At 43.6% G+C, this 27,869-nt stretch overlaps 1 protein-coding gene across 5 annotated transcripts in view; it reads right to left on the reverse strand.

Moving 5' to 3' along the window:
- Window positions 1-27,869, reverse strand: part of samd4a (sterile alpha motif domain containing 4A) — a 76,605-nt gene that overhangs the window by 25,292 nt on the left and 23,444 nt on the right. For 3 of the 5 annotated variants that reach the window (XM_056279268.1, XM_056279267.1, XM_056279266.1), the window contains exons 4-5: window positions 13,173-13,760; window positions 6,501-6,815 (exon numbers count right to left, since the gene is read on the reverse strand). In XM_056279268.1, the coding sequence (XP_056135243.1) occupies window positions 6,501-6,815; window positions 13,173-13,760 (903 nt within the window). The remainder of the gene's footprint in view (window positions 1-6,500; window positions 6,816-13,172; window positions 13,761-27,869) is intronic. The other 2 variants (XM_056279271.1, XM_056279270.1) reach the window with 1 other exon arrangement.

The following is a 27,869-nucleotide window of genomic DNA, read 5'->3' on the forward strand; positions in this document are numbered from 1 at the left end:
ACATGGCCCCCACAGTCCTGTGCACCAACAGGAATAGCGGAACAGAGTGACTGCCATACACTTCAGGGGAAAAAAATATATATAATGAAGCCCAACATGACCGGTACATAGTTGGTAAAGCAGTCCACACCAAAATACTGGATGCACAGATGAAAATGTTCAAAGTCGCCTCCTTCCTCTAAGTGAATGAACACCACCCATTGTCTTCGTAACCACAGAGTTTCGGAGAAAGGAAAGCTTTTTTTTTTTCTTCTTTTTTTTGATGTGCACAACCAAAGATGCAATTCCGAGTGCGGGTGCATGTGTTTTAAGATTTTTTTTATTAGGTGGGGGAGGGGTGGGGAAATTTGAATAAACTTCCTACTGGACCTTTTTCTTGATGCCCACCCACATGTGCAGAGATGTAATGATGAATTTTATGCTTTTTTCAGGGAGGGGAAAGGCTTGTTGCATGTCACTTTAACAAATGTTCACAATGTTTCTGGCCTACGATTCCTTTGCATTGAAAAAAACTATTTACCTAGAGGGAGCAATTATGATCAAATACACTGTCAAAGAGAACTTTACTGGATCTTTACTCCTGATTTATTTCAACCAAGGAGCCTCAATGAATTTTACATGAGGGCCATGCTATAATCCAGATTGCTCATGCCTGGTAGTCTCACATATACATATATGTTTTCTGACACTGGGTGTTCCTGCTGTCTCTTCCTGATGTTTATGTAGGTCATCTTGTTTTTTTATATCTTCTGCCTTGTCTTTGTATGCTTTCTGTATACATTTAATGGGTACTAACACTTGGTCTCTTTCTCTTTTTTTTCTGTTCTATTCTACTCGATTTGGATTTATAAAACACATTTTTTTTTTATTAAAAATGTTTATAAAAATGTAGATCAAGGGTCAGCAACCTATGACACGCGTGCCCACGGTGGCACGCGTCACATAGAGAATTTCAATAAGAATATTTTTTAATACTTTTTTTTGATAAAAAAATCATTTCAATATAAAATCTAGCCAAACGGTTAACTAAAGGAACAATTTGATTTAAAATAATACTGAAATAACTGATTAGTCTAAAAATATACCATTGTTTTTGACAGCAAGAGGGTGTACACAACTGACGTGGTCTATCGTGCCCCTCCTCCCCCTCCCTCTGATCTGCCCAAGAGCGCAGCAATTCAGCAGTAGTGAAAACATAACATAGCTAGCTAGTTTTTCTTTTTGCTTTATGTCAAGAACAACTGACGACGGCAGAAGCAATATTGTCTAATATTCGTCTCTTTCAGCTGTCTTGGGCAAACGAATTTGGATTTATTTCATGAAAGGACCAAGCTGTGTGCACTCTCTGCTGCAAAAATGTGTGTCGAAGAGTAAAATGTCATTTTGAAACAAGACACAAGAAAAACTTCAAAGATAAAGATAATGCATGCATTTGTTTCATCCAGACTTGATTACTGTAATGTTCTGTTCTCAGGTCTGCCACAAACTAGTACTAAAAGTCTTCAGATGGTTCAGAATGCTGCTGCTAGAATCCTAACTAAAACTAGGAAATTTGACCATATTACACCAATTCTTGCCTCCCTTCATTGGCTTCCTATCCATGTTAGATCAGAATACAAGGTGCTTCTGCTGACTTATAAAATCCTAAATGGGCTTGCCCCATCTTACCTGTCTGATCTCCTTAAACCTTACATGCCATCTCGAGCTCTTCATTATCAAAATACAGGGCTCCCGTGTGTACCCAAAGTTAAAAAGAAGTCAGCTAGTGGCAGGGCCTTTACCTATCGGGCTCCATTGTTGTGGAATAACCTGCCTGCTGCCATCAGACAATCAGAGTCTGTTGAGTCCTTTAAATCCAAACATAAAACTCATCTTTTTACCTTAGCTTACAATTAGTTGCCTTTAAGTTGAGTACTTCACAACCTGTAGTGGATGGTGGGTTGGTTTTCTGTCTCAATGAATTTACCAACCACTGTTCTGCCAACGAGATTATCGAGTATAGATTACAGAGTATAGATTATGACTAGTTGATGACTTAACTGATTATGGCTAATGTCTATTGCAAACTGTTCTCTTCTCTAACATGTCTTTTCTCTCTCTCTGAATGATGTCTTCTCCTTTCTCTTTTTCTGTTTGAATGGTGTCATGTGAGTCTCTCTTGCGTGCATGTGCAGTCGGTTCTCCTCCCAGGTCTCCGTGGTGATGGTGGTCGCCATTTGGATGCTGTCTGCCCTTCCACTCCTCACATAAGTTTTTCTTTTATTACATGATGATGCTGGTCGCGTGGCTTGGGTCCTGGACTGCTCCGTTGGCATCTGGACACTGCTTGGCATCCTGTGCATCATGTTCTTCATAATTTTATGTCCATTATAATTCTGTTATCCTCTTGCATTATGTAAATTGCATGAACACAACATCCATTGCACGCTGTCCGTCTTGGGAGAGAGATCCCTCCTCTGTTGCTCTCCCTGAGGTTTCTTCCTATTTTTTCTCCCTGTTAAAGGGTTTATATTAGGGAGTTGTTCCTTATCTGATGAGAGGGTCTAAGGACAGGATGTTGTGTTCCTGTTAAGCCCACTGAGGCAAATTTGTAATTTGTGATATTGGGCTATAAAAATAAAATTGAAAATTGAAATTGATAAAATTAAGGAGGGCAGCGGCCCAGTACGGGAAGCAAAGCAGCGGGTTTACAACCCGACGTGCTGCCAAAAACCAAGCTACAGAGGGCAGCTATAAAGTCGTACAGTACATTGCTTAACACAGGAAGCCGTTCTCCAATGGAAAATATTTAAAGGAAGCTTTCCTCAGCAGTTCCCTGGTCATATTTGATGGGTTACCAAATAAAGACACGATCCTCAGCAGGATCAAAGAAATACCCGTGAACTGTAGCAAACCTTTGCATTGTAAAATGCATCGGTATTCAGCGTAGCTTTTTTCTTTTTTTTTCTTTTTTTTCGATATTTCTCCCCCTTTTTCTCCCCAATTGTATCCGGCCAATGAACCCACTCTTCCGAGCTGTCCCGGTCGCTGCTCCACCCCCTCTGCCGATCCGGAGAAAGCTGCAGACTACCACATGCTTCCTCCGTGCGATACATGTGGAGTCACCAGTCGCTTCTTTTCACCTGACAGTGAGGAATTTCACCAGGGGGACGTAGTGCATGGGAGGATCGTGCTATTCCCCCCAGTTCCCCCTCCCCACCCCCCACAGGCGCCCTGTACAACCAGAGGGGGCACTAGTGCAGCAACCAGGACACATACCCTCATCCGGCTCCCCACCTGCAGAAACAGCCAACTGTGTCTGTAAGGATGCCCGACCAAGCCAGCCGGGGGTAACACGGGGATTCAAACCGCCAATCCCCGTGTTGGTAGGCAACATAATAGACCGCTGCGCTACCTGGACGCCCTTTAGCGTAGCTCTTTTTTTTCTATTTCTGAGTTTTTCCCTTTTTTCTCCCAATTTAGTGGGCAATTGATCCCTATTCTAGATCAAACACCCACCCTCGTACTGTATGCGTTCACCAACTGCATCTCTCCGACCGGCAGTGTTGAAGGAACTGCCTCGCCACCTCCATGACAATGCGAACCAAGCCAACACCCGTTTTCCTGGCACATACAGCCGACTCCTCCCCCCTCCCGAAGCAGCATTTGCCAATGTTGCTGCTTGACTCCGGCCATAGTCGGATCTGGTGAGACTGAGGCACGAACCCCAGTCCCCGGTGGGCAACTATATCGACACAAAGCCGATGCTTAGACTGCTGCACCACCACGGAGGCCAGTGTAGCTCTTGAGAGTGTGGACGTAAACATCATTCTATGTCTAGCTGTGGCTACCAGATATTGCGACAAACAAGGGTCGCACTAAATCAGTAAGATTGAATTAATTTTCTTTTGTGCCTTAGTAATTTTCATATAGTTACACAAATAATAGTGTGTGTGTGTAAGCACAAGTCTTTTGGCATGCGGAATCTAGACGGGGAGACAAGCAGCAGCAGCAGCAGCTAATAAATAAATAAATTGATAAATGCCTCCCCATGACTGCTGGGTTAGGCTCCAGCATCCCACGACCCCAACTGGGATAAGCGGCTTGGATAATGGATGGATGGATAGATAAATCCTTATTATACAAATTAACTAGTACTCACGTCTGTTTTTTTCTCTTTCCTAAACTTTGTAAAGTGGCACGGGACATCCGAAGGGTTGCCGACCCCTGATGTAGATAATTGACACAGGTGTGCTCCTTTGGGTGGTTATATCTGTACTTTACACAAAGGTTTGTTTCACGCTCTGATGAAGGTCTCTGACCAAAAGCTTAGCTAGAAGTTTGAATGTTGCATGGAATAAATGTGCAGATGCTTCTATATTTTTCTATTTTGACTTTGCTGTATGAATACACACCATTTCAACATTGATTTGTAGTGTGCAGTAGTTGTCCCATGAACACACACTAAAAAAGAAAAAAGAAAAATATAGCACCTTTCTAGAGCTCAAGGACAACTTGGCAGAGGAAATAGAGATATCAGTAGAATGAAATAAAAACAAAAACATGAGAACATGAAGGGAATGGATGGGGGAGGCATGAAGAAAAAATAAACAAGTAAAGCATTTACATCATATAAGCAAATAAATGGCAAATTACAACTACATAAACAACAGAACAGTATGTGGCAGACAGCTTAAAAAGGTGAGCTTTTAGTTTGGATCCCAAAACAGAGTGTCTCTGGTGACGTTTCCACCATCCTGAGGCGGCATCACAAAGGCCATGCCACCAAGGGTGCAACCGTATATCGCACAATTTCACTTACTGACAGTTGATCTAATACTGTCTGAAGTATCCTTCGTATAATCGTACTCAATTGCCACCAATTTCGTTAAATTCTAAAGAAAATGTGACAAAACATCAAACGTTTGACCCCAGCGTAGACAGCAGTATACCAAGAGAGAGCCTCCAGAGCCAGGCCTATCTGGCCCATACTTCCCCAACACCTGCCCTGATGCGATCAACCCCCACTTAAAGACCCTAGGTGTCTTCCCCCAAGGCACACACAGCAGACATTTAGTATTCTCTTTCCCCTCAGCATTTGTCTGTGGTTGGCTTTGTAATTTCTGTCTGACTGTAAAGTTTTAGGACAGGTTGGCTTCAAGAAGAAGCTTCTTCTTTGCCTCATAAACCAGATCAATCTTATTAATCAATAATATAGATCCTTCATGAGATTGGGCTCCACATGTTATGTCACACATTATGACAGATTCTGTCTTTTATGATTATTACATGTCACACTGTCCCATGAGTCAAGATTAAAATCTGGATATGTACCTGGCCGGATTGTACGAATGTCAGACATGCCGATGACACACTCTGCTTGGCTCAAGACTGAGCGACAGCATGTAGGGTTTTTTTTTTATTCACCACAACATCAAACTGTTACTATGATAGTGGTGGTGTTTTGTGTGGAAAAACATAAGACAAATCAAAGAAGGAAGAAAGCAAGCATTCCACTTTGTTGGGGGATGCTTTCTCTTCACCATTGTGACTTACAGTTGCATTACAATGTTCAATGTTTAGGCATGACACCTTTTCAAGTAATGTTCTAGTGGTTCTGTCACTGGGGTCAGTTCATACGTCCTCACACGATGCACAAATAAGTCCAAAAGGCTCTGTCACCGCTAAACCTCTGTCACAGCCTGAGACAGCATCCCATCGGCAGATGTAGGCCCTTTCACACTGAATGAGCCCACAGTGAGGAAAACACGTAGGACCTAGGCTTTTGCCCACAACACAAGACAAGTCTATGTAACCCATCTTATGTTAAAAACATGACTTAATGATGGGCTGAAACTACGCAGTCAGTTAGAAAGCAATTTCAACATGACAGGCCCGCCATACAGTGGTAGGTCCAACCACATCTTTCAAAACTGATCAAGGGTGGCAATTTAATTAATAGGCATTGCCAGACTGTAAACAACAGAAGAAGAAATAAATTTATGCATCTTATAGCGCCAAGTCATTTCCATGACAGCAGACACATGCTTACATGTTATGCACTCAACTTGTAACGTGACTCGCTCTATATGACATGGCTTTCTCAACACAGTTAACTAGAAAAATTTCATTCCTCACTGCCACAATAGTTAGTATGTACAATTTCTTCAGCAAACCATGGCATCAAACAAAGCGCAGTGATAAAACGTCATACACTTCATTTCAGAATATATCCAAATATAGACAGGGTCTGCTGACAAATCTTAATTCATCAATCTGGCCATAATTATCATATCAGACCATACCCATTGTGCCAGTAAAACTAACTGCAAAACATACCGATCAAATACAATATCTACCAACAAGTCCCTTAAAATGAGGTTTGGATGTTACTAAGAAGAGTGTCTGTCAACCTGTCCGTTCTATGTGGCCCTTATCCAACTTCAAATTTGGCACACAGGCATCCGGGAAAAAAAAAGATATGACATGAGGAGACCTCTCTGTCCATCTTTCCAACTCACCCCTCATCCCGCTGCCCTCCTCATGAAAGGAGCTGCGATGGAGGCCAGAGCCTCCCCCACCTCCCCCGCTGCCTCCTCCTCCTCCTAGACCAGCCTCCTCCAGGTGCTCGCTGCCACCGCTGCCTGAGGAGGCGATGCTGCTCTGCGGGGAGAGCGGCGCATGGTCCGGTGCAGCGCCCCTAGGGGCCCGGAGGTCCTCCTGGGACAACCAGACGTGGCCCAGGGGCTGGCTGCTGGGGCCGCTCATGGGAGGGGTGAGGGACACGGAGCGCTTCAGGGGACTGTGCTGCTGACTGCCGCTGCCACTGGTCAAGACTGCAGGACAACAGCAAGACCAGTGGGATGTTAGAAAGGGAAATACTCAGACTAAAGAAGTCATAGTCATATGATCATACATTTAGGTAGCTGTCTGCCCACTGTCATAATCAATCAACCAATCAATCAATCAATCAATCAATCAATCAATCAATCAATCAATCAAACAAACATTATTCATATTTCACATTTTAGGCATAGAAAGGCAATCTAATGCACTTGACATGAAAACAGGCTAAATGGTGAAGGAGCAACTATTTTGAACAGAACACACAGGCTTTGTGTAACATCAAACACACAGACACACACACGCATACATACATAACTGTGTGTAGGTGTGCAGTCCACTGCCAAGACTAAGATACTAGTGTGTTGCTTTTTGCTACATGTCTCCCTCTTCATTCCCCATTCCTACACCCACTCCTCCATCAATAATTGAAATCTCTGATGCCCAAGACTGCATTTATATCAGAGAGTTGTTGTGTTCAGCTCAGGCAAACCATTACTGTTTGGTTTGAAAAGAAAACCGAGTGAGGTGGAACATGAAGACGTCATTAAAAAACACACACACACACACACACACACACACACACCAGCATGGCCTTTCTTTCAGCGCCTGACGAAAGCTGCTCTGGCATCATGGAATATTCCGGAGGTGTTGGGAAGAAGAAGGTAAACAGAATATAAAGATCGGGACCAAAAGAGTGCTTTATGTACTGCTGCTCTGGCGATGTTTTCACCACCAGGCTCTCTCCTCCACCTCCTATATGCGGTCCTCTTACTGTTGGCGCTATGTATAGGACTTCACAGGCCCCGTTTAAAATAGGCGCCCAGCTAACATTACAAGTTCCAGTCCCTAAATATTAACCATTTTCCCTAAATACAGTCTCCCACAAAGGATGCCTTACAAGGGAAGGGATGGGTGGTATGTGCTACTGTGGCTTGGACTAGCAGTGGAGGACTACGAGGGTTGGGAGTGGGTGGAGGTGGTGGGGTGACAGGATGTTCTATCAGTAGCATACAGGTGATGTGGCTGGACAATTATACCCACATTTGTCTGTTCTGGTCCGGGACGGCTATGGAGACTTTCAGCTGACTACTAGTAATAAGATGACTGAATTCAGAACTGTAACTACTTCAGTCAAATTCACCATTATGTTTACTATGAATATCAAGTAGTTTGAGGTCCATTTGGGTCAACCATTGAAAAAAGACTGTTTGGTTCATTCTTATTTCACTTTCAGCGGAAGTCTGACACCTACAAAAATGTCAAATTTTGAATATCTTACCCCTTCCCACTTAGACAATTACAGCTACCGGCCAATTACCGACCCAATTAACGAGGATCACAAAAGAATGAGAACAAGAAATAGTTTGATTTGGCAAATATCATTGTGACACATTCTTTCTCGGTCTGCTTTCATTGTCCCCTTTTTCTGCCTCCTCACACACCAGAGGATCTAGTCAGACATCCATTGTTGCCCGTGGTGCGTTCAAGGCTCACATGCGTTGCTTCTTCCAAATGACAACTCATCCCTGTGTCAGCTAATCTGGTGACAGCGGTTGGGGTAACTCTAGTTTACTTGTTGTGAAATCCATAAGTCTTTTGTGAGAGTCTGAAGCTGCTAGCGGTCCAAAATAAAGAGGATCTTGCTTGGAGCAGTGACCAGGGCTTTAAATGTGTCTTTATTTATAAACCCTCAGCTGTTTCCTTCATCTCCCAGAAAAAAAGACACAGAGCCCCTTGCATTCTTGTCTGGAAATATCCTGCTCCAGCCAATTTCAACAGCCTTGCCTGGGCACGTACACACACACACACACACACACACACACACACACACACACACACACACACACACACACACACACACACACACTCACAGGCTACGTACGGTCTTAGGTTAGTTTGAGTAATTGGTTGTGTGGATGTATTCATATTTAGTGCATCTGGAGTGTGAGAACCATTTCAATTGAATGTATTTTGCATTTATATTTTCTCTGAGCGTATGTAAGGTGCTATACATGTGTCTTTCACACCACATGTCACTTCTGTAAGGAACTTTATTTTGAAGCGATCTACAGATACATCATCACACCGACAAGGTGATACTACCTCCTCCATAGCTGACTGTTCAGGCATGAAATACTCAGAGCAAATTAAGATGTACACATGGTATGCTTGCTTGCCTTTCCCCACTCCCTTTTAACGTCTTGCCATTTAAAACACACCGTAATTCAATATACATGTACACACAAAACATAGGCACAGACCAATCCACAATGTTGTTGGTTCGATTCCAACTCATGAGCTTTACTGCATGTCAGCCTTCTCTCTTTACCCTGTCTGTCCTGTCCCTCCAGTTCTGTCAAAGACCAAAAACCGCCCCTAAAAATATGGACCATCCTAATTGGAAAGAAAAGAAGCAGCTCAAATTTAATCTTGGCTGTGATGCTAAACGGACACTAAAGTTCTGATGAGTGCAACTTCTTTATTTGAATCATGGTTCTATGCAGGTTAAGACTTGAGTCCTGTGGATTCAGTGATGCCTCTGGCCAGCCAGTCTGATCTGTTGTTTTCTGAGGTGTGACACTGGTTTTGATATTCTTGCCACTGGAACTTCACATTTCTCTGATGGGCCTGGGTTCACATACCACCTCAGCTTATTTCCAGTCTGTGGGCAAAATGCAGCTATAGCCAATATCTGCTTCAGTAAATATTTACGTTAATGTTTTATCAGTGCAGTAACTCTCCTAAAAACTTGATTTTTAGCTTTTTAATACTGCACATTACAATCCAATGACAATGCTATAAGTCAATAATACCTATTTCTGATCATTAGTTGCACTAATTTTTTTGCACTATGTACAGAAAGATACCCATCAACCCCTAATAGTTTCCTTAACTGCAGGAAATATTTAGATATTCTCATATTCTCAGCTGTGTAGATACTAAGGCTGCAACAAACTACTATTTTCATTATTGATTAATGTATTGTTTTCTTTTTTTAAATCAACCAATTAATTGTTTAGTCTAAAATGTAAAAAGATAATAATAAATAACTACCACAAGTTCCCAACACCTAAAACAATGTTGCAAAACTCTACTTAGCCTGACTAGCAGTAAACAAAGAAAAAAAAGAAAAAAGAAAAAGATACAAATCAAAGCAAGGCAAGCAAACTTGGAATTTATGAAGCTGTAACTAGAAAACGCTTGGTATATTTTCTTGAAAATTATTAAATTGACTGATTAGGATAGATTAATTTCCGTCGGCTGACTCATCAATTAATCACCTATTTGTTTCAGCACTAGTAGATAATCTTCCATAAGTTTTGTCTTCATAGTTGTGCATAAGTTCCATCCTTGGGACTGCTAATATATTTGGTTGTCAATAAATCTAAACTGAAGCTTGAAATTAGTCAATGCAAAAGAAAAAACAACCCGCAAGCTCCAAGAATTGGGATGCTGAGTCAATTTGGACTTGTCACTGACAGCACACAAAGTCTGGCTGTAGCAAAGTTTCCAAGCACCTACTCCAACTTCTGGCTAGGAAAAGTACACTAAACAGCCAAAAGTATGTGGACCCCTTCTAATTAGTGGGTTCGACTACTTCAGCTACACCCATTGCTAACAGGTGTACAAAAATCAAGCATGCAGCCATGCAATCTCCATAGGAAACCATTAGCAGTACTGAGTTGTACTGAAGAGCAGTGACTTTCAACATGACACTGTCATAGGATGCCACCTTTCCAACAAGTCAGTTAGTTGTTTTTTGCCCTACTAGATCTGCCCCGGTAAACTGTAAGTCTGCTATTGTGAAGTGGAAACATCTTGGCACAACAACAGCTCAGCCATGAGACAGTAGAACACACAAGCTCACAGAACGGGACCGCTGAGTGCTGAAGCGTGGCGTGTAAAATCGTCTGTTCTCCATTCAACTCTTACTACCGAGTTCCAAACTGCCTCTGGAAGCAACGTCCGCACAAGAACTGTTCGTTGGGAGTGTCATGAAATGGGTTTTCATGGCCGAGCAGCCATACATGAGCCTAAGATCACCATGTGCAATGCCAAGTGTCGGCTGGAGTGATGTAAAAAAACACCACCATTGGACTCTGGAGCAGTTGAAACGTGTTCTCTGGAGCGATGAATCACGCTTCACTATCTGGTAGTCTGATGGCCCAATCTGGGTTTGGTGGATGCCAAGAGAATGCTACATGCCTAAATACATGTACAAACTTTACAGCTGGCAAACTGTAAAGTTTGGTAGAGGATAAATAATGGTCTGGGACTGTTTTTCATGGTTTGGGCTACGCCTCATAGTTCCAGTGAAGGAAAATCGTAATGCTATAACATACAATGACATTCTAGAGAATTGTTTGCTTCCAACTTTTTGGCAACAATTTGGGGAAGGCCCTTTCCTGTTTCAGCATGACAATGCCCCCATGGACAAAGCGAGGTCCATAAAGACATGGGTTTGCCGAGTTCGGTGTGGAAAAATTTGACTGGCCTGCACAGAGCCATGACCTCAACCCCATCCAACACCTTTGGGATGAATTGGAACAGAGACTGTGAGCCAGGCCTTCTCCCCAACATCAATGCCTGACCTCATTCATGCTCTTGTAGCTGAAAGGGAGTGAATCCCCACAGCCATGGTCCAAAACCTAGTGGAAAGCCTTCCCAGAAGAGTGGAGGATGTTAAAGCAGGAAAAGGGGGCCAACTCCATATTAATGCACATGGTTTTGGAATGACATGTTAAACAAGTACACATGGTTGTGATGTTTGGGTGTCAACATACTTTTGGCCATGCAGTGCATTTCTTTTTTCATTCATTCATTCGCTAGACTCTATCCCAGCAAACATTGAAGGAAAGGCAGGGAGACACATGGGCTGGTTGGTGGTCCATCATAAGGACAACTCACACACCCGCCCATACCTATGGACAATCTATTCTCCAATTCACCTCCCATGCATATCTTGAGACTGTGGTAGGAAACCAGAGCACTCAAAAGAAAACACTTAAACACTAAGAGAACCTGGAAACCACACGGGGGGCTGGGGTGGAGTAAAGGCCCTCTTGTTGGGATGCAACAACTTTAATCATTCCATTCAACCACCCATGTTGCCAAAGTCAAAATGAAGATGAACTATATTTGATCCCCATAGGTAAAGCGAAGATTTGTGATATCACAGACAGACATTTGGCTCATTATTTTGTTTAGATGTCATGTAGCAAAGTATTTAAATTTCAATTTACCCAATTTCCCCTCGAGGTTTAATTAAGTATTTCTGATTCTGATTCTGATTAAATTGCTCTGTCAGAGCTCAACAACATTGTATTAACATTTTATTCATTTGTCTCCCTGTGTTAATTCTATAGATGTGACAGGCAGCATTAAACCCTACACTGGTGGAGTAGGAAGTATCTATACGAAGGATAGGGAAACTGGTTTCTAACTAAAATATGGACAGTTTCTTCCAATTGTACTTGGCCAATTTCCCCACTCTTCCGAGCCGTCCCGGTCGCAGCGCCATCCTCTCTATCAACCCAGGAAGGGTTGCAGACTACCACATGCTTCCTCTGATACATATGGAGTCGCCAACCACTTCTTTTCACCTGACAGTGAGGAGTTTCACCAGGGGGACGTAGCGTGTGGCAGGATCACACTATTTCCCCCAGTCTCCCCCGCCCAAAACAGGTGCCCCGACTAACCAAAGGAGGCGCTAGTGCAGCAACCAGGACACATACCCACATCCGGCTTCCCACCCACAGACACGGCCAATTGTGATTGTAGGGATGCCCAACCAAGCTGGAGGTAACACAGGGATTCAAACTGGCGATCTCCATATTGGTAGGCAACGGAATAGACCGCCACGCCACCTGGACACCCCATGCATTTGTTTTGAATTAAGAATGAAGGCTGGACTAGAAGCATGTGACTGTGATGACTGGGTGTTGTAGTTTTATTAAAGGTGACGGCTCATGGTGATACACACAGGGAAAGCTTTTATCGAATATATACACATGAGCCAAATTAGGTCAATGAGAGATTCTTTATGTTGGTATCAATAAATTTTCGGTATAATGCTCAGCCCAACACTGAATATCCTAACCAAAAAATATATATCCAGATGTGAGATGTAGTATTTTTCTTTATGCTTATGACATTTAATATTAGTGGTAGCCAAGTTTTGCTAAATTTGCAAAACTCTTACTGAGCAGAACCAATCGTCTGACTTTATATGGACCAGTTGTGGGGCAACAGAACCATGTCATGATAAACTGAAAAATCTTTTATAATTACGGTGTCTAAAAGAACGAACAGCAGAATCTCAGAACAGTTGAGAAGAGTTTACTCACTTGCATTCCCTCCGCTGGTGCCCACCGTGTTGATGGTGGAAGGCACAGAGGATGATGGGTAGAGCAGCAGGTGGCCATTTTCACAGCCCTGCTGCTGGTGCCATCCACTGCCCAGCCCTGCTTCCCTGGAGCCTTGCCAGCCGTTCAGCCGGTCGTCTGAACCGTAGCGCTGGTGGGAGTGGAGTGGGTAGAGGTTCCCTGATGAGGAGGTGTTGGTGGAGGAGGAGCCCGAGGAGGAGAGTGTGGAAGGAGGTGTGGACTGGTGGTGCGCATGGTGTGGCCCAGCTGGGGGGGGTCTCTCCAGGGAGTCTCCCCGTGCAGCAGCCCTCTCCTCCAGGTGGTTTAGCCACAGGGCCAAGGCAGAGCGGTCCTCCAGCGAGGTGGCCGGATGAATAAGAGCATAGGACAACAGCTGGCGGGATTCTTCTAGGTGGCGGCCATGCTCGATGGTGTGGGCCAGGATGCGAGGCAGCAACCGCATGTATTCACCCTTGGCCTCCATGTTGCCCGGTTTGAGGAGCGGGAGGTGGGTCAAGACCAGGGAAATGACACGCTCTTTTGGCTCCCCCTGCCACTGGCTGATTACCACTGAGGGAGAAAGAGGAGGGGGGTCATTAGGCTCATAGTCCATCATTTAACACTCTAATAAACTGACCTTCAATATATATATATAATATATATTTTTATTTTTTTTCCCCAAATAACTTAGGTTCATGTATGAAAGTCAGCGTTGTGCTAATGAAGAATCGACCAGATGGACTTTTTAGATGTTAGGGCTGTATCATATCTTATATAGATGATCATCATGACAAAAAAATAAAACTTATGATAATTAATCATTACACCAAAATTTGTGTCGTGTGAGATTTCCTGCACCCAGCCCGTTTTGTGTGTGTATGTAAGTTTGTAAGAACAACAGCAGAAAGAGACTAAGGAAGAAAATGAAATTTTACAATAAATTAATGTATAGTGAGTACCTTAGTGCTCAACTTGAACTTAGCTTAATATTTTCTTACTGTTATGCATATGATATTTGCTGTATGCAATACTATAGCTACTAGATATTTACATAAAATTACTACATCATGGTGAGAATATGATTATCATAAAAAAAATTGGTATATTGCTACATCCCAGGTTAGATCGATTGACAGCTGGATGGACGAACACATGTACAGACTAAATATAGTTATGCTGACTGTTCTGTCATCTTTCTATTTTAGTCTTTTCCCCAACAGCACCTCTGTGAGCTGCTGATGTGAACTGTGTGGTGGGCAGCTCTATACATAACCAAGGGGTCATGAAGCTCTATTGTTATGAGAGTGCGTAGGCTGGGAGGAGCTCATTCCGACAGTCTTGGACCAGACACTATAGATACTTACAGGTCAGGGCAGTGGCTTTGGACAATAATACATATAGAGATCATACAACAGCATGCAGCCAGGCACTTCCTGGTTGGGAAACCATGGTGTGGGTGTGTATCGATATAAAAGTATATCTGTATGTGTGTGCACGCACATGCGTGCGTGTATACACATTTATGTGTGCATTTCAGTTACTCTGTCACTGTGTGCTTAGCCATCCGTTTACCCATTTGGCAGTGTGCCTTTCGTCTCTAAATCTGACCTACAAGATGAGATCAGGAAATAGAACCATGGGCCCCTTCGGCAGATGATATTCCAATGTCACAGTCTTCTCTCTGAGCTCTGCTGACAGCACTAATATTGACAGATTACTAAATCACAATCCTAAATGCTCACAGAAAAACACACTCACATACACGCTGCAATGATGTCATCAAGCAGCATGAGTGGTTTTGATGGTTAAATTTGTTGTGCACTGCACACACATCCGACCCCCTCCCTAACCTCACCACTAATGCACGCACGCACACACACACACACACACACACACACATGCACACACACACACACAATCAATTCCAACTCCTCCCCTCACTCAAACGCACGTTTGTTTCCTGCTACCACTATCCATCAGCACACTCACAACCACACATACACATTCTATTCATACATATGTAGCCTATATACTGTATTGTGTGAATAATTCTTTTCATATCTTTAATGCATTTTCATATGTTCTATTTCAGAGTTTTGCATTGCATCATTATGTATGAAATGTGCTTTATAAATAAAGTTCAATGAATGAATAATGTGACTGAGTGAATGAATGAAGCGATTAACCGAACTGACTGATTGATGAAGGAAGGTCATTTCATCCCAATGAGGGATATCAGAACACTGATGGATAAAGTCATTTAAATCAGATGTCAGCATCGGAACGGTCAGATGCTACCACTAGAACAGACGAGTCTGAAGAAGAAAAAAAAAATAGAGAAGATTCCAGGTTTGTGTCAGATAATTTGGGTGGGGGACACGTAGGGAAGAGAGAGCGACATCGGGACAGATAGACAGCAAAGGAAAAGGGAGTATGAGAAAGGCAGCGCGTGCAATGGAAGAGGGGAAAGAGTAAGAAGGGAAGAGAAACACACACACATAGACACTGTGTGTGTGTGTGTGTGTGTGTGTGTGTGTGTGTGTGTGTGTGTGTGTGTGTGTGAGTGGCGGGGAGATAGAGAGCTACTCCACCTCTTCCATGTAATGATGTAATTCTTAATTCCTTTGAATGTGGTGAGCCTCGCTCCTTACAGCGTGACCTGGATAAACTCCAGGACGGGAAATTATTTCATTACAATGAGTTGGACAAGGGTAACATGTACCTGATCAACCCTTTCCTAAAACCGATTTATAATTTGCCTATGCACCACTTGTTTTTGTTTGGTTTTTTTGTTTTGTTTTTTTTTACAGCCGAATGCCTTTGATTCATATAAAGCTTATCAAGTTTTCTGGACAATTCAGTACTTTTATGTCATAATTTTTATGGCCCAACTTACACAGACCGTGAAGAGTCCCATTAATTGTTGATGGAGAAGGTTCCATTGTTTGATACAACCACCGTGTCTCAAGTGAACAGGTGATTGTCTGAATGAAGAGCTTCACAACAGCTACACAACACATCCTTGAGAGCTCATTCAAGTCTTTTTCCAGTTTTGTTAAGTAGAGAAATGCGGCAAAAACTTCTGAGACATTTCCGTTGAAAATTTGGCTCCACCAACTGATGAGAATTGTGTTTGTAAGTTTGTCTCAATGAACTGACAGTATTCCTTTACTTCTCTTCCAAGACTTCAAAATAGGAAGAAAAATAAAAGTACCCCATTGGAGTTTTTGATCTCTAGTGACACTATGTAGCACTGTGGGAAATGCGGGTCCGTGTACTGTTTCTCTTCCAACACATGCACGAGGATGCACATCCATGTAACAAGCATGAATGAGGGTGACGCATTACACATTTCGGCAGACATAAAAAACAAAGAAGAAAAAAACAACATGCCAACTGGGGGAGGCAAAGCAGCTGCAGAGAAAGCAAAGAAACGCAAGCCTGAACTTTATTCTGTGGAATTGAGAAAACAAAAGGATGAAGAAAGCATATATAAATATTGGTGATGCAGTTGGTGGCAGTGATGCGTCACATCTGCTTATACAAAGAGAAGATCGCAAACTGATTTTTAAACAATGCAGCCTTCAACGCTTTCCAAAAAAAAAAAAAAAAAAGAAGAAAAAGGTTCTGCAAATATTTTACGAGGCAGGATAGGCATTCAACGTGTTTGTTTGGCCTCAAGGACATGCATAATGTGTTTTGTGAGAAACTCTGAATGCAAACAAAACTGAATTGTTTACAAGGAAAACTCTGCTGGCTACCTTAAAGCAAAGGCTGAAATAGGAAACGGAATCAGAATTGCTGAATGTGCCACATAGCCACTATGAAGGAGCTGTTCAGGAATTGTTGACATGCTATAAAATAGAGCTCAGATTAACTGTTTCACTTAACTCTTACTTGATTAATCATTCCCACTGTACCAGATAAGTCTGACCATTCACAGTACAAAAGTTTAGTGAACAACTTGGTCTTGGAATGACAAGCTGCAAGCAAGGCTTTGTGATCCTCATGAAAAACTTCCTCACCCTTCAGTCTATCAGCATAGTCCTAGTTTTTCCCTTACTAATGTTTTTTTTTCTATCTTCATTCACCCTGGATACTCCTACTGCACCTCTCTCTCTCTCTCTCTCTCTCTCTCGCTCTCTCTTTCTCCCCCCTCCCCCCCAGGCATACAGAGTACAATAGCCCAGTCATCCCAATAAGTCATTCCTCCTCCTCGTCTACCCTCCACAGTTCCCACCGAAAAGAAAACAGTCCACAGTACTGAGGAAGTCAAACCCAGACTCCTATTCAGAATTGGAGATGATGGGTGAGAGAACTCGCTCCAACTGACACTGTGCAGTGAGAATCTGGGAGTTGGGCCCTGAGCAGCCAAAGCTACTGCTTGTGAGGAAAAACAACTGGGCAGATGTCCTCGCAGAAACCTGGTCCATTAAATGCCAACAGCTAATCTTTACAACACTTTTTTCATCCATCTAGCTAATTTTCCATGCCTTCAGGTAGCACCATGTAACAATCTAACCCCCCAAAAACAAAACATAACAAAAAAACTACAATTTGTTTAGTCTTGTATTTTCATATGAACCTACATTTCCTTTCCCTCCTGGGAAAACAGATTTTTATGTAGCTTCACGCACTTCTGGTGGTACATCAAAATTCAAACCAGTAATATTAATGAAAACTATCTGTACAATCCCTCTCCTCCACTCTTATTGTATAAAAAAAACCACATCATCAATCCCACCTTTTTTCAAAACTGTTATCAAGTAGCCATCTATAAGTGTGATAACAGAAAACTGTCTAAAGATACATTTTTTTGTGTGGTCTTTCCCAAAAACTCTTTCCCTAAAATCCTTTGTTTGGGGTCCCATTGGCTGGATTTCAGCTTTTTGGGCGAAGAGTGTGCCATTTTGAGCAGATACCTTCAAAGTGTGGAAGAAAAAGGTCCCCCAAAAAGCCTGTGTGTTTAAAAACAAGTTTCTAAAGTCACTGAACTGAGCTTATGATGGGAAGGTTGCCTGTTCAAATTCCTGTACTACATAATGCCCAGTAATAAAACAGACTATCAATCCTGGTAAGGGACATGAGTTGTGGAGCAGCAAACAGCTTCAACAGCAGCACAGCAGGAGAAAAAGCAGGCATGCTCAGTTCCCTCAACTCTGACTTACAACAGCGGACTTCTTAAATCTTCATTTATCAAATGCAACGGCAGGTTTGACTGACAAACTAGAGGTATATGAAATTAACACCTGGGGCACAGGAAGCTACTCCACGGTCGTTAACCTTTTCCCCCAGAGGTTAAAGGTTAAGGAGTCAAGCTTGGAGCAGTCCCACATCTACCAGTAAACAGACATGCAGTGTATGTCCCCTCTCAAACAGAGGTCAGCTCACAACCAGCCCAGGTTAAAGATCAGCTGTTGGAGGAAGATGGAGGGAAGGAAAGGAGGGGGAGACATAAAGAGCTGAATGGAGCGATCCCAAATGTTAATTTGCAATTAGACACAGAAAGAAAGATGAAGCAAGTGAGAAGGAGAATGGGTCATCAAAGGATGGAAATGCTTTGTTCACATGTGAAACATGTCTCTGAGTCTCTCTCACCGGTCCTCCCACCCCTCTTCTCCCCTTTCTGTGCCACCCTCAGCCTTTGAACTAAAGCAGTGCCCTCAGCCAACTTTTTCTTTTTCTATGGCTCAAACTTTGACACTGCCACTCATAAGGAATCTCCCTCTCAAACAAAGACAAAGCAGAGCAGTGTGTGTAGTACTAGAAACATGTGCGTTTGTGTGTGTGTGTGTGTGTGTGTGTGTGTGTGTGTGTGTGTGTGTGTGTGTGTGTGTGTGTGTGTGTGTGTGTTTCTAAAACCCTTTGGATAACAGGACCAGATTCTTGTGTGTTGGTAAAGTCCCTCAGTACTATTATGACCCAGTGCTTACAGTGGGCAGTGCTAATCATATCCATTTGACGGAAACATTCCGGAAGGTGTGAAAATTGCTAGAGACTAAATTTGCTGGTAGGGAACAAGTTATATCGCATGCCATGTTTTGTGGAGGCATTTCAACACTCAGTCTGAGCACATGGAATGAGCTTTACTATCAGCGTCCAGAATGGCAGAGGTTAAAATAAACTCATAATCTATATTTTGTCAATTTAGGCTACTTCTCGGAGAAGGAGATGTACGCCATAGCTCCTGCCGGCCCTTTTCCACCCTAATACAATTCAGAAGCTTGTTGTGTCTACTACGAGTTAGGCTATTTAAAGTTGCAGATTGGTTTGTGACACTTCACATACGTATTATCGTCACAAATTCCATTTTAAGATTGAAATGCTTTCTGAACCTGTGAGCCGTTAAATAACAGTGGCACAGAAAAACACGACAACACTACTACAACAGCTGATTTCACTGATCAGCACACCTTCAAGAACAAAAGAGGACTAAACAGTGAAATCAGCTGTTCTGAAATTTGGTTAGTATGAAAGCCATTTGCCATGAAGGACAGCGTATGCAGCTATCACTGGTCTATAGTACACCGGCTTGAAATTGATGTTAGATGTAAAAATGATATAACGCCAGTCGCCTCTTCCTGTGAAAAACACATTGGCGTCCTGGACTGCCTGGGTGTGGTCTCCTCGCTGCTCTCGGTGCATGGGGTGCTTCTTGCTGGTGGGCTGGGTGGCAGGGATGTCGCCCGTATCCGTGTCCATGGCCTGTGTGTGTGGCGGCAGGACGCTGGTCGGGGACCTGCTGGAGGTGCAGGACAGCCCACCATGCTGGAGATGCTCAGTTGGATGCCGAGTGCCCCCGGCAAATCACTGCGGATGGGCTGCCCTCTGAGCCACGGGCTCGTTCCGGGGGGGGGGGGGGGTCCTGCTTGGCCACTCTTCGACCCGCTGCACTCCTGCATTAGTCTTGCTGTGTCTCATCCTTCTCTCCCAGTTATGGAATGCATACGCAGCACACAGGATTTGTTGGACAGGTGAGGTGCAAGCTATTTGGATGGAGGCAAGGCAGGCGGTTGAGGTCTTGTTCGCAATGCTCCTACTCCTGTATGCACCTCGACAATGTCCTGAAATTTTAACCCCAATCACACTAGTTTAGTACACACACCCATCCATACAAACTATACTCCAAACAACACCCACTACTAGATCAGGGTCGATTGGGCAGGAGGGGTGTGAGTGGTTCAGGTCTAATGAGCCTGGACAATTCATACCCCACATCCTGCCTTTTTAATGCCATACACGACACAAGTGCACATTAAGCACTGGGACTACTGGGATGGATGGGGACGGCATCCTCAGTGCTGGGTGGAGTCCCGCCTGCTGCGTACTTGTAGGGCTGTGGTGAACAATGTCAGGTGCTATCCAGGGCACCTGAGTGGCAGCTCGTCGTCATGGGTGTGGGCCACAGAGTGGGGGGGGGCAGTTATTGGACTTGCTCCAGCCGCATAGCTTTTCTGTGACGGGCGCTGCGGGTGCGGGGAGCAGTCGGGGGACCGCATGTCTGCCTGTCCATGTGTGCTGGCTGTCCCTGTCTGTCTCGGGGGGGGGGGGGGTGCCATCGGATGGCCTGGGTCGGGTGTATTTGACTACGGGAATGTATGCTCAAGTGTGTCCGGCCGGAGGAAGCATCTACCTAGTCGAGGTGCTGCAGGCCTCACCCCTGTGCTGGGCTTGGATGGGCATGGGGCCCCCCCCTGCCCACCCACTTGGTGGTGGTCTGTCAGTCGCAGGGCCCAGCTCCGAGCCAGCGGTCTGTGTTTGCTTAAGAGGGGGACCGGTGGTGGCTATAAAGGTATAACAAAAACTCTGTGCTCTTGTTATCCCACAGATCATCCAAAGGACTGAGTTATAAGTGGTTCCTGATACTATCACTACATTGCCTTTGCAGGTGGAGAACCTGAACTCCATTTGCAGATTAACTCTGTCACACTGGCATACCAATTCCCTGTGTTGTATGCCAAGCCTGCTGACAGCACAGATTAAATAAAATAAAAAAAAAGATAAAATAAATTCTTAGTTGAAATTCCAACCGTTTTTGCAACACTCTTCACAAATGTCTATTCTCTTCATCAATGCTACTAAAAACATATGAAGTGAATCTACTGGGCAAAGGCAGAAAAAGTTATGCACAGACACATATTCATGGACCCACAGATTCAACACGATGGGTCATTCAGGGTGTCTACGCATCAGGCACATTGCTGACTATCTGACAATCTGTAGACAACATTTTGACCCAGTGACATTTAAATGTCGGGATACCAACAGGGGCCAGAGTTTGGTTCTGTTTAGATTAACTTTAAGATACTTAACCCTCAGAGGCCAGTGATAATTCATATGCACATTTCATAGATATAGAAAGATATAGATATAAATAGATATATTAATATAAAATTGCTCCTCTCATTTCCTCAGTTTTTATAGAGAAAACTTCACACTAAACATACACTCACCGGCCACTTTATTAGGCACACCTGTCCAACTGCTCGTTAATGCAAATTTCTAATCAGCCAATCACATGGCAGCAACTCAATGCATTTAGGCATGTAGACATGGTCAAGACGATCTGCTGCAGTTCAAACCGAGCATCAGAATGGGGAAGAAAGGTGATTTAAGTGACTTTGAACGTGGCATGGTTATTGGTGCCAGACGGGCTGGTCTGAGTATTTCAGAAACTGCTGATCTACTGGGATTTTCACGCACAACCATCTCTAGGGTTTACAGAGAATGGTCCGAAAAAGAGAAAACATCCAGTGAGCGGCAGTTCTGTGGGCGAAAATGCCTTGTTGATGCCAGAGGTCAGAGGAGAATGGCCAGACTGGGTCGAGCTGATAGAAAGGCAACAGTAACTCAAATAACCACTCATTACAACCGAGGTATGCAGAAGAGCATCTCTGAACGCACAACACGTCGAACCTTGAGGCAGATGGGCTACAGCAGCAGCAGACCACACCGGGTGCCACTCCTGTCAGCTAAGAACAGGAAACTGAGGCTACAATTCGCACAGGCTCACCAAAATTGGACAATAGAAGATTGGAAAAACGTTGCCTGGTCTGATGAGTCTCGATTTCTGCTGCGACATTCGAATGGTAGGGTCAGAATTTGGCGTTAACAACATGAAAGCGTGGATCCATCCTGCCTTGTATCAACGGTTCAGGCTGGTGGTGGTGGTGTAATGGTGTGGGGGATATTTTCTTGGCACACTTTGGGCCCCTTAGTACCAATTGAGCATCGTGTCAACGCCACAGCCTACCTGAGTATTGTTGCTGACCAAGTCTATCCCTTTATGACCACAGTGTTCCCATCTTCTGATGGCTACTTCCAGCAGGATAACGCGCCATGTCATAAAGCTCGAATCATCTCAGACTGGTTTCTTGAACATGACAATGAGTTCACTGTACTCAAATGGCCTCCACAGTCACCAGATCTCAATCCAATAGAGCACCTTTGGGATGTGGTGGACCGGGAGATTCGCATCATGGATGTGCAGCCGACAAATCTGCAGCAACTGCGTGATGCTATCATGTCAATATGGACCAAACTCTCTGAGGAATGTTTCCAGTACCTTGTTGAATCTATGCCACGAAGGATTAAGGCAGTTCTGAAGGCAAAAGGGGGTCCAACCCGGTACTAGCAAGGTGTACCTAATAAAGTGGCCAGTGAGTGTAGATCTTGTCTGTTATTTCTATGAACTTTGACAGCTTAGTCCAAACCATCTGAACATGTACAACACCGGCAAAGTTTAAAATGAGTAAAAGCTCTTATAAATTGATGTGACAGAGAAACTGTGGTGCTTCCCCAGTGACAGAGGACACTCACTGCGGCTTTATGGGATGCTTGTTTGAACTTTTGACCCCTGACAAGTCTTATCCCTGGAAAAGTCCCACTGTACACGCCACATAATTGGCGTCCCATTCACAAAACGTGTGATACTTCACATGAGAATTTTAACTTGAGGAACAAAACATGGATTTATTTCTCAAATACCCTGATTCTGATTCCATTGGACACATTTTCAGAAGCGAGAGTCACATGCCGACCACTTAAACTGCCTCAGATGGTGGTTTGAGACTCATGGTGGCTCCAAGTTGGCTCAGTGTACTAAATGGAACCATTTCTCGAAGTCACGTACGTCATTCCTATTCAAAACATGACATTCCCAACTTGGGTTGGGTGATATGTCAAAATCTTCCTACCGGCCATTGTCAGCCCAACAATCAGCGATTGCCAATATACCCCCCCCCCACCACACACACACACGCGCACATCGGCCATTTTAAGAGAATGCAATCATGGAAGAACTCATTGCAAAAAAGAATACAAAATCCCCTATTTGGGATTATTTTGGTTTGAAACTGGATGCAACCGGCAAGTTGAAGGACTTAAATGAAGTAATTTGCTGTTTTTGCAAACAAGCAGTGCCGGCAAAAGATTTTAACACTGCCAATTTGCATGAGCATTAACGTGAAAATCTAATTTTACTGAAATATGACAGCCTTTACAGGTGGCATGGTGGCACAGTCAGCCTCAAAGCAAGAAGGTCCTGGGTTAAAACCCCGGGGTTGTCCAACCTTGGAGGTCATCCCAGGTTATCCTCTGTGTGCAGTTTGCATGTTCTCCCCGTGTCTGCATGGGTTTCCTCCGGGTGCTCCGATTTCCTCCCACAGTCCAGACATGTAGGTCAGGTGAATCGGCCATACTAAATTGTCCATAGGGGTAAATGTATGTGTGTGTCAGCTCTGTGATGGACTGGCAGCCTGTCCAGGGTGTCTGTCCGCCTGCTGCCCAATGACTGTTGAGATAGGCTCCATTATCCCATGACCCGACTTCGGATAAGCGGCTTGGATAATGGATGGATGGATGAATTACAGCCTTTAGGCTACTCTTCTTCAATTATACAAAATGAATCCCCTTGAGATCTTTGCTAAGCAATAAGCTGTAAAGACAGGCTGAACAGCTGTCTGAAACGATTTGAGAAAAAAAGTCAGATGGCGTTAGAGAAGGATGCCTCCGCTTGCAGCCTCCAAATGAACAAACAGGTGGGGATAACAACCATGCTATTAAATGATCAGGTGCACAACTGCACATGGTTTTTGGTCTTCTTGTCAAATATGATTTATGAACTGACATTGCTTTTCAGCACCAATCGATCGGACAGCAACCACTAAAGACGGCTTAAATTTAGTCCCTGCAGTCACTGCCCTGTTTTGTGAAAGACCCCTCAGAAATCAGTGCAACAAGAATGTGCATATGGCCCGACTCCACCTGCCAGTCCCTGTTCACACACGCTTTGAATTGCACTTTACAGGTTAATTGTTTACCGAGTTGAATTCTCGTGAAGGCAGACCATTAAATTATCAAAAAAATCCAACCCGCGATTGGACTCAGCCAATCGCCGATTGCCGATATATTGGTTCAATCGCCCAAGCCTATTCACACCATCAGAGGAGCAGCATGCAGTGACTCCACCAGTCTGCCCTAAGGTGACAGTTTTATAACTGGCCACAAAGTACTGGGGGGAGTGCCATCAAAACTTTATCTGGTTAATTGATGACTGTTGTAAAATTTACATTTAAATGGCAATCCTGAAGATTTTACATTATTTCATCCATTTGAAATGTGGCAACAATGTGGCAATTCTGTTGGACAATAAATCCATACCACAGTCACACAGTGTTTCAGCGGGAGCCAGCGAGAAAAAGACCTGTTGACATTGATTTTCTTGGACTACAAACGAGATATAGCAGCCGATGTGGCTTGTGTGCCATCAGCTTACCAGCAAATAGTCTGCAACCTTGTAAAAATGCAATCCACAGATCAAAGTTCCTCCGGGCAGTCTAAACATCATCAAACTACATTGCCGCATTGCTCTACAGTTATATCGATCATCTGTCTGACAAGAAGCTTCGCCACATTGGCATCATGTGTCAAATCTTTTTTTCCTGCTGGAGTTGTTTCCAACGCATACGTGTTTGCCGCTGTGCTAGTGTTCGTCCCGGTCAAAAACTTTCAACAGCAGTAAATGGAGACTGGAGAGTGTCTCCAACCATGGTAGAGATGACAGTATTATCCAACCTTGCTGCATGGTTCAGACAGATAATGTAATGTTTTATTACTGGAGAACTGTTACGGATTGCAGTTTTAGTGTTCTGAATAAATCCCATCTGGGAAGAGCAGAGTGATGACCAACTTGATTTACACTAAGCCAACTGTTTTATTCATTTGGACCAGGGAGTCAGGTTACATAATACTAACTGGCATCTTTACCATGGTTGCAGCCAGTCTCAGCATCTTTACCATGGTTGCAGACAGTCTCCACATACCAATGTTGAAATTTTTGACTGGTACAGTGGTAAAAATATTCCCACTAAACAGGAAAAAAGATTGAAATGTGATAACGACGTGGCGATGCCTCTGTTGGACAGGCAATCTACTGATTTTACAATCAATATTACAATAGAGACAGTATGTGGTGCAGTGGTTAGCACGGTTGCCTCACAGCAAGAAGGTCCTGGGTTTGAGCCCTCGGGTAGTCCAAACTTGGGGGTCATCCCAGGTCATCCTCTGTGTAGAGTTCGCATGTTCTCCCCATGTCTGTGTGGGTTTCCTGAGGGTGCTCTGGTTTACTCCCACAGTCCAAAGACATGTAGGTCAGGTGAATCGGCCATACTAAATTGTCCCTAGGTGTGAATGTGTGTATGTGTGTGTGCGTGTGTGTGTCGGCCCTGTGATGGCCTGGCGGCCTGTCCAGGATGTCTCCCCGCCTGCCGCCCAATGACTCCTGGGATAGGCTCCAGCATCCCCGCGACCCTGAGAGCAGGATAAGCGGTTTGGATAATGGATGGATGGATGGATATCACAATAGACCATTGTTTCCATGTAGTTTGACGCAGTAATACATTAGATTGCCTATGTTGGCTTGGGTCAAGGATACCATTTTTACAAAGGTGGAAACTGTTTACTGCTGAGCTGACGGCACACAAGCAATAATGGCTGTTACACCGTGTTTGTAGTTCTCACTGCCAGAGGTAGGGACTGATCTGAAATATCATGGATTTCAGCTTGAAAATCATCTTAGTACAATCTTACCTCAATACCGCTTGTGTACATTTATACCTGGAGTCGTATCTGAATCAGCACAACGGGATTGCTATCTGATCACCCAAGATGCAATTTAATGTTGAGTGTAATCAGGGCCCAAGATGTTGAGACTGACAGATGTGAAGGTCTAAATCTGACCGTGGGCTGACTACAATGTCCACGTTAAGCCTAACTGATCACAAGACCCAAGTAACAGTGGTGGAAACAATGCTATTGTTTTGGCTCATTTGATGCGCATTTGTTAGGGCGCACGGGCACACGCACGCACGCACGCACGCACGCACGCACGCACGCACGCACACACACACACATGCAGACACACAGTGTTTGTTAAGACACATGATTCCTTTAGTTCTATATATAGGTGGGTCATCAGCACACAAAGCCAACAAGGCAGCTAGCACAACAGATAAGACCATATCAAAAAGCTCCACAAGCTGACACATTACCCACAATCACAACACACACAAAATAACATGTGTGTGTGTGTGGCCATGTATTACAGAATAATGAGCATGGCTATGCATTATTCTTCTAATGCAAATTCACATCAATATCCTTGATGTGAATACTGCAGAAAGCCACTGGCTCATATTTATTTTGCTATTGTACACTTGTTGGACAACATCTCACATACAGAGAATTCCCCGAGAACCTAAAATTCATACACAGAAAACTTATTTCCACATTCCTTCATGTTTTCATGAAAGCAAATTCCCCCTACGATGCCACCATATGGTTCACAGGAAGTGATGCATTTCATTACATCACGACTGCATAGCAGCCAAATGTAACACAATAAGGTAGGTAGAGGTGATTTTGAAGAACGAAGTTGTTGTAGCTAACAAGCAGATATGGTAGAACAAGCCAGTAAAAAACCATGGTCAATAGATATTTCATAATCCATTGCTAAAACACGAACAAAAATAAACCTACAATATGAGAAGGAATGAATGCTACAAACAATGCAACCGTATATAATCCAAAACTAAAGTGAATATAGCTTGATCTTACATTCTCAAGATGAAAATGCATGAAAGAGAAAAGGACCAACATGGATGTGGTCACTTATCATTTTGGACGAGTATATTTCTTTAACACTAGTGGTGGCTCTACCTTCAACTATCCCCAAGTTTTGCAAAAAAAAAAAAAAAATCGCAACAAAAATTAAAAAAAAAAAAAATCGCAATATGTATAAAATGGGCATTAAAATGTCATTGCATTACTGACAAGGGAGATGGATACCTGCCGATTCCCAGCCCTAATGAACAGCACTACCATTACCAGTACTGCCAGAAGTATCAGTAAGGAAACACAAATAACTTCCGAGATTATAGCTTTTAACACACATATAAATTATTATTTTGTGTTATGTCCAGTGTTCAAACTCCAACAAGTCAAATTTGTGAAAACTTGCAAGGCAAACTGTCATACAGACTCGAGCCTGAAAATTTCCAGCATTACTGACTCGATGTTGCAAAACTACATTCCCTCTTATCAGTCTGCCTTGTCTCACAGAGGCGTGTGTGTGTGTGTGTGTGTGTGTGTGTGTGTGTGTATGTGTGTCCACGCGTGTCT

Source organism: Lampris incognitus, chromosome 4, assembly GCF_029633865.1.
Source record: "Lampris incognitus isolate fLamInc1 chromosome 4, fLamInc1.hap2, whole genome shotgun sequence".
Lineage (NCBI taxonomy): Eukaryota > Metazoa > Chordata > Actinopteri > Lampriformes > Lampridae > Lampris > Lampris incognitus.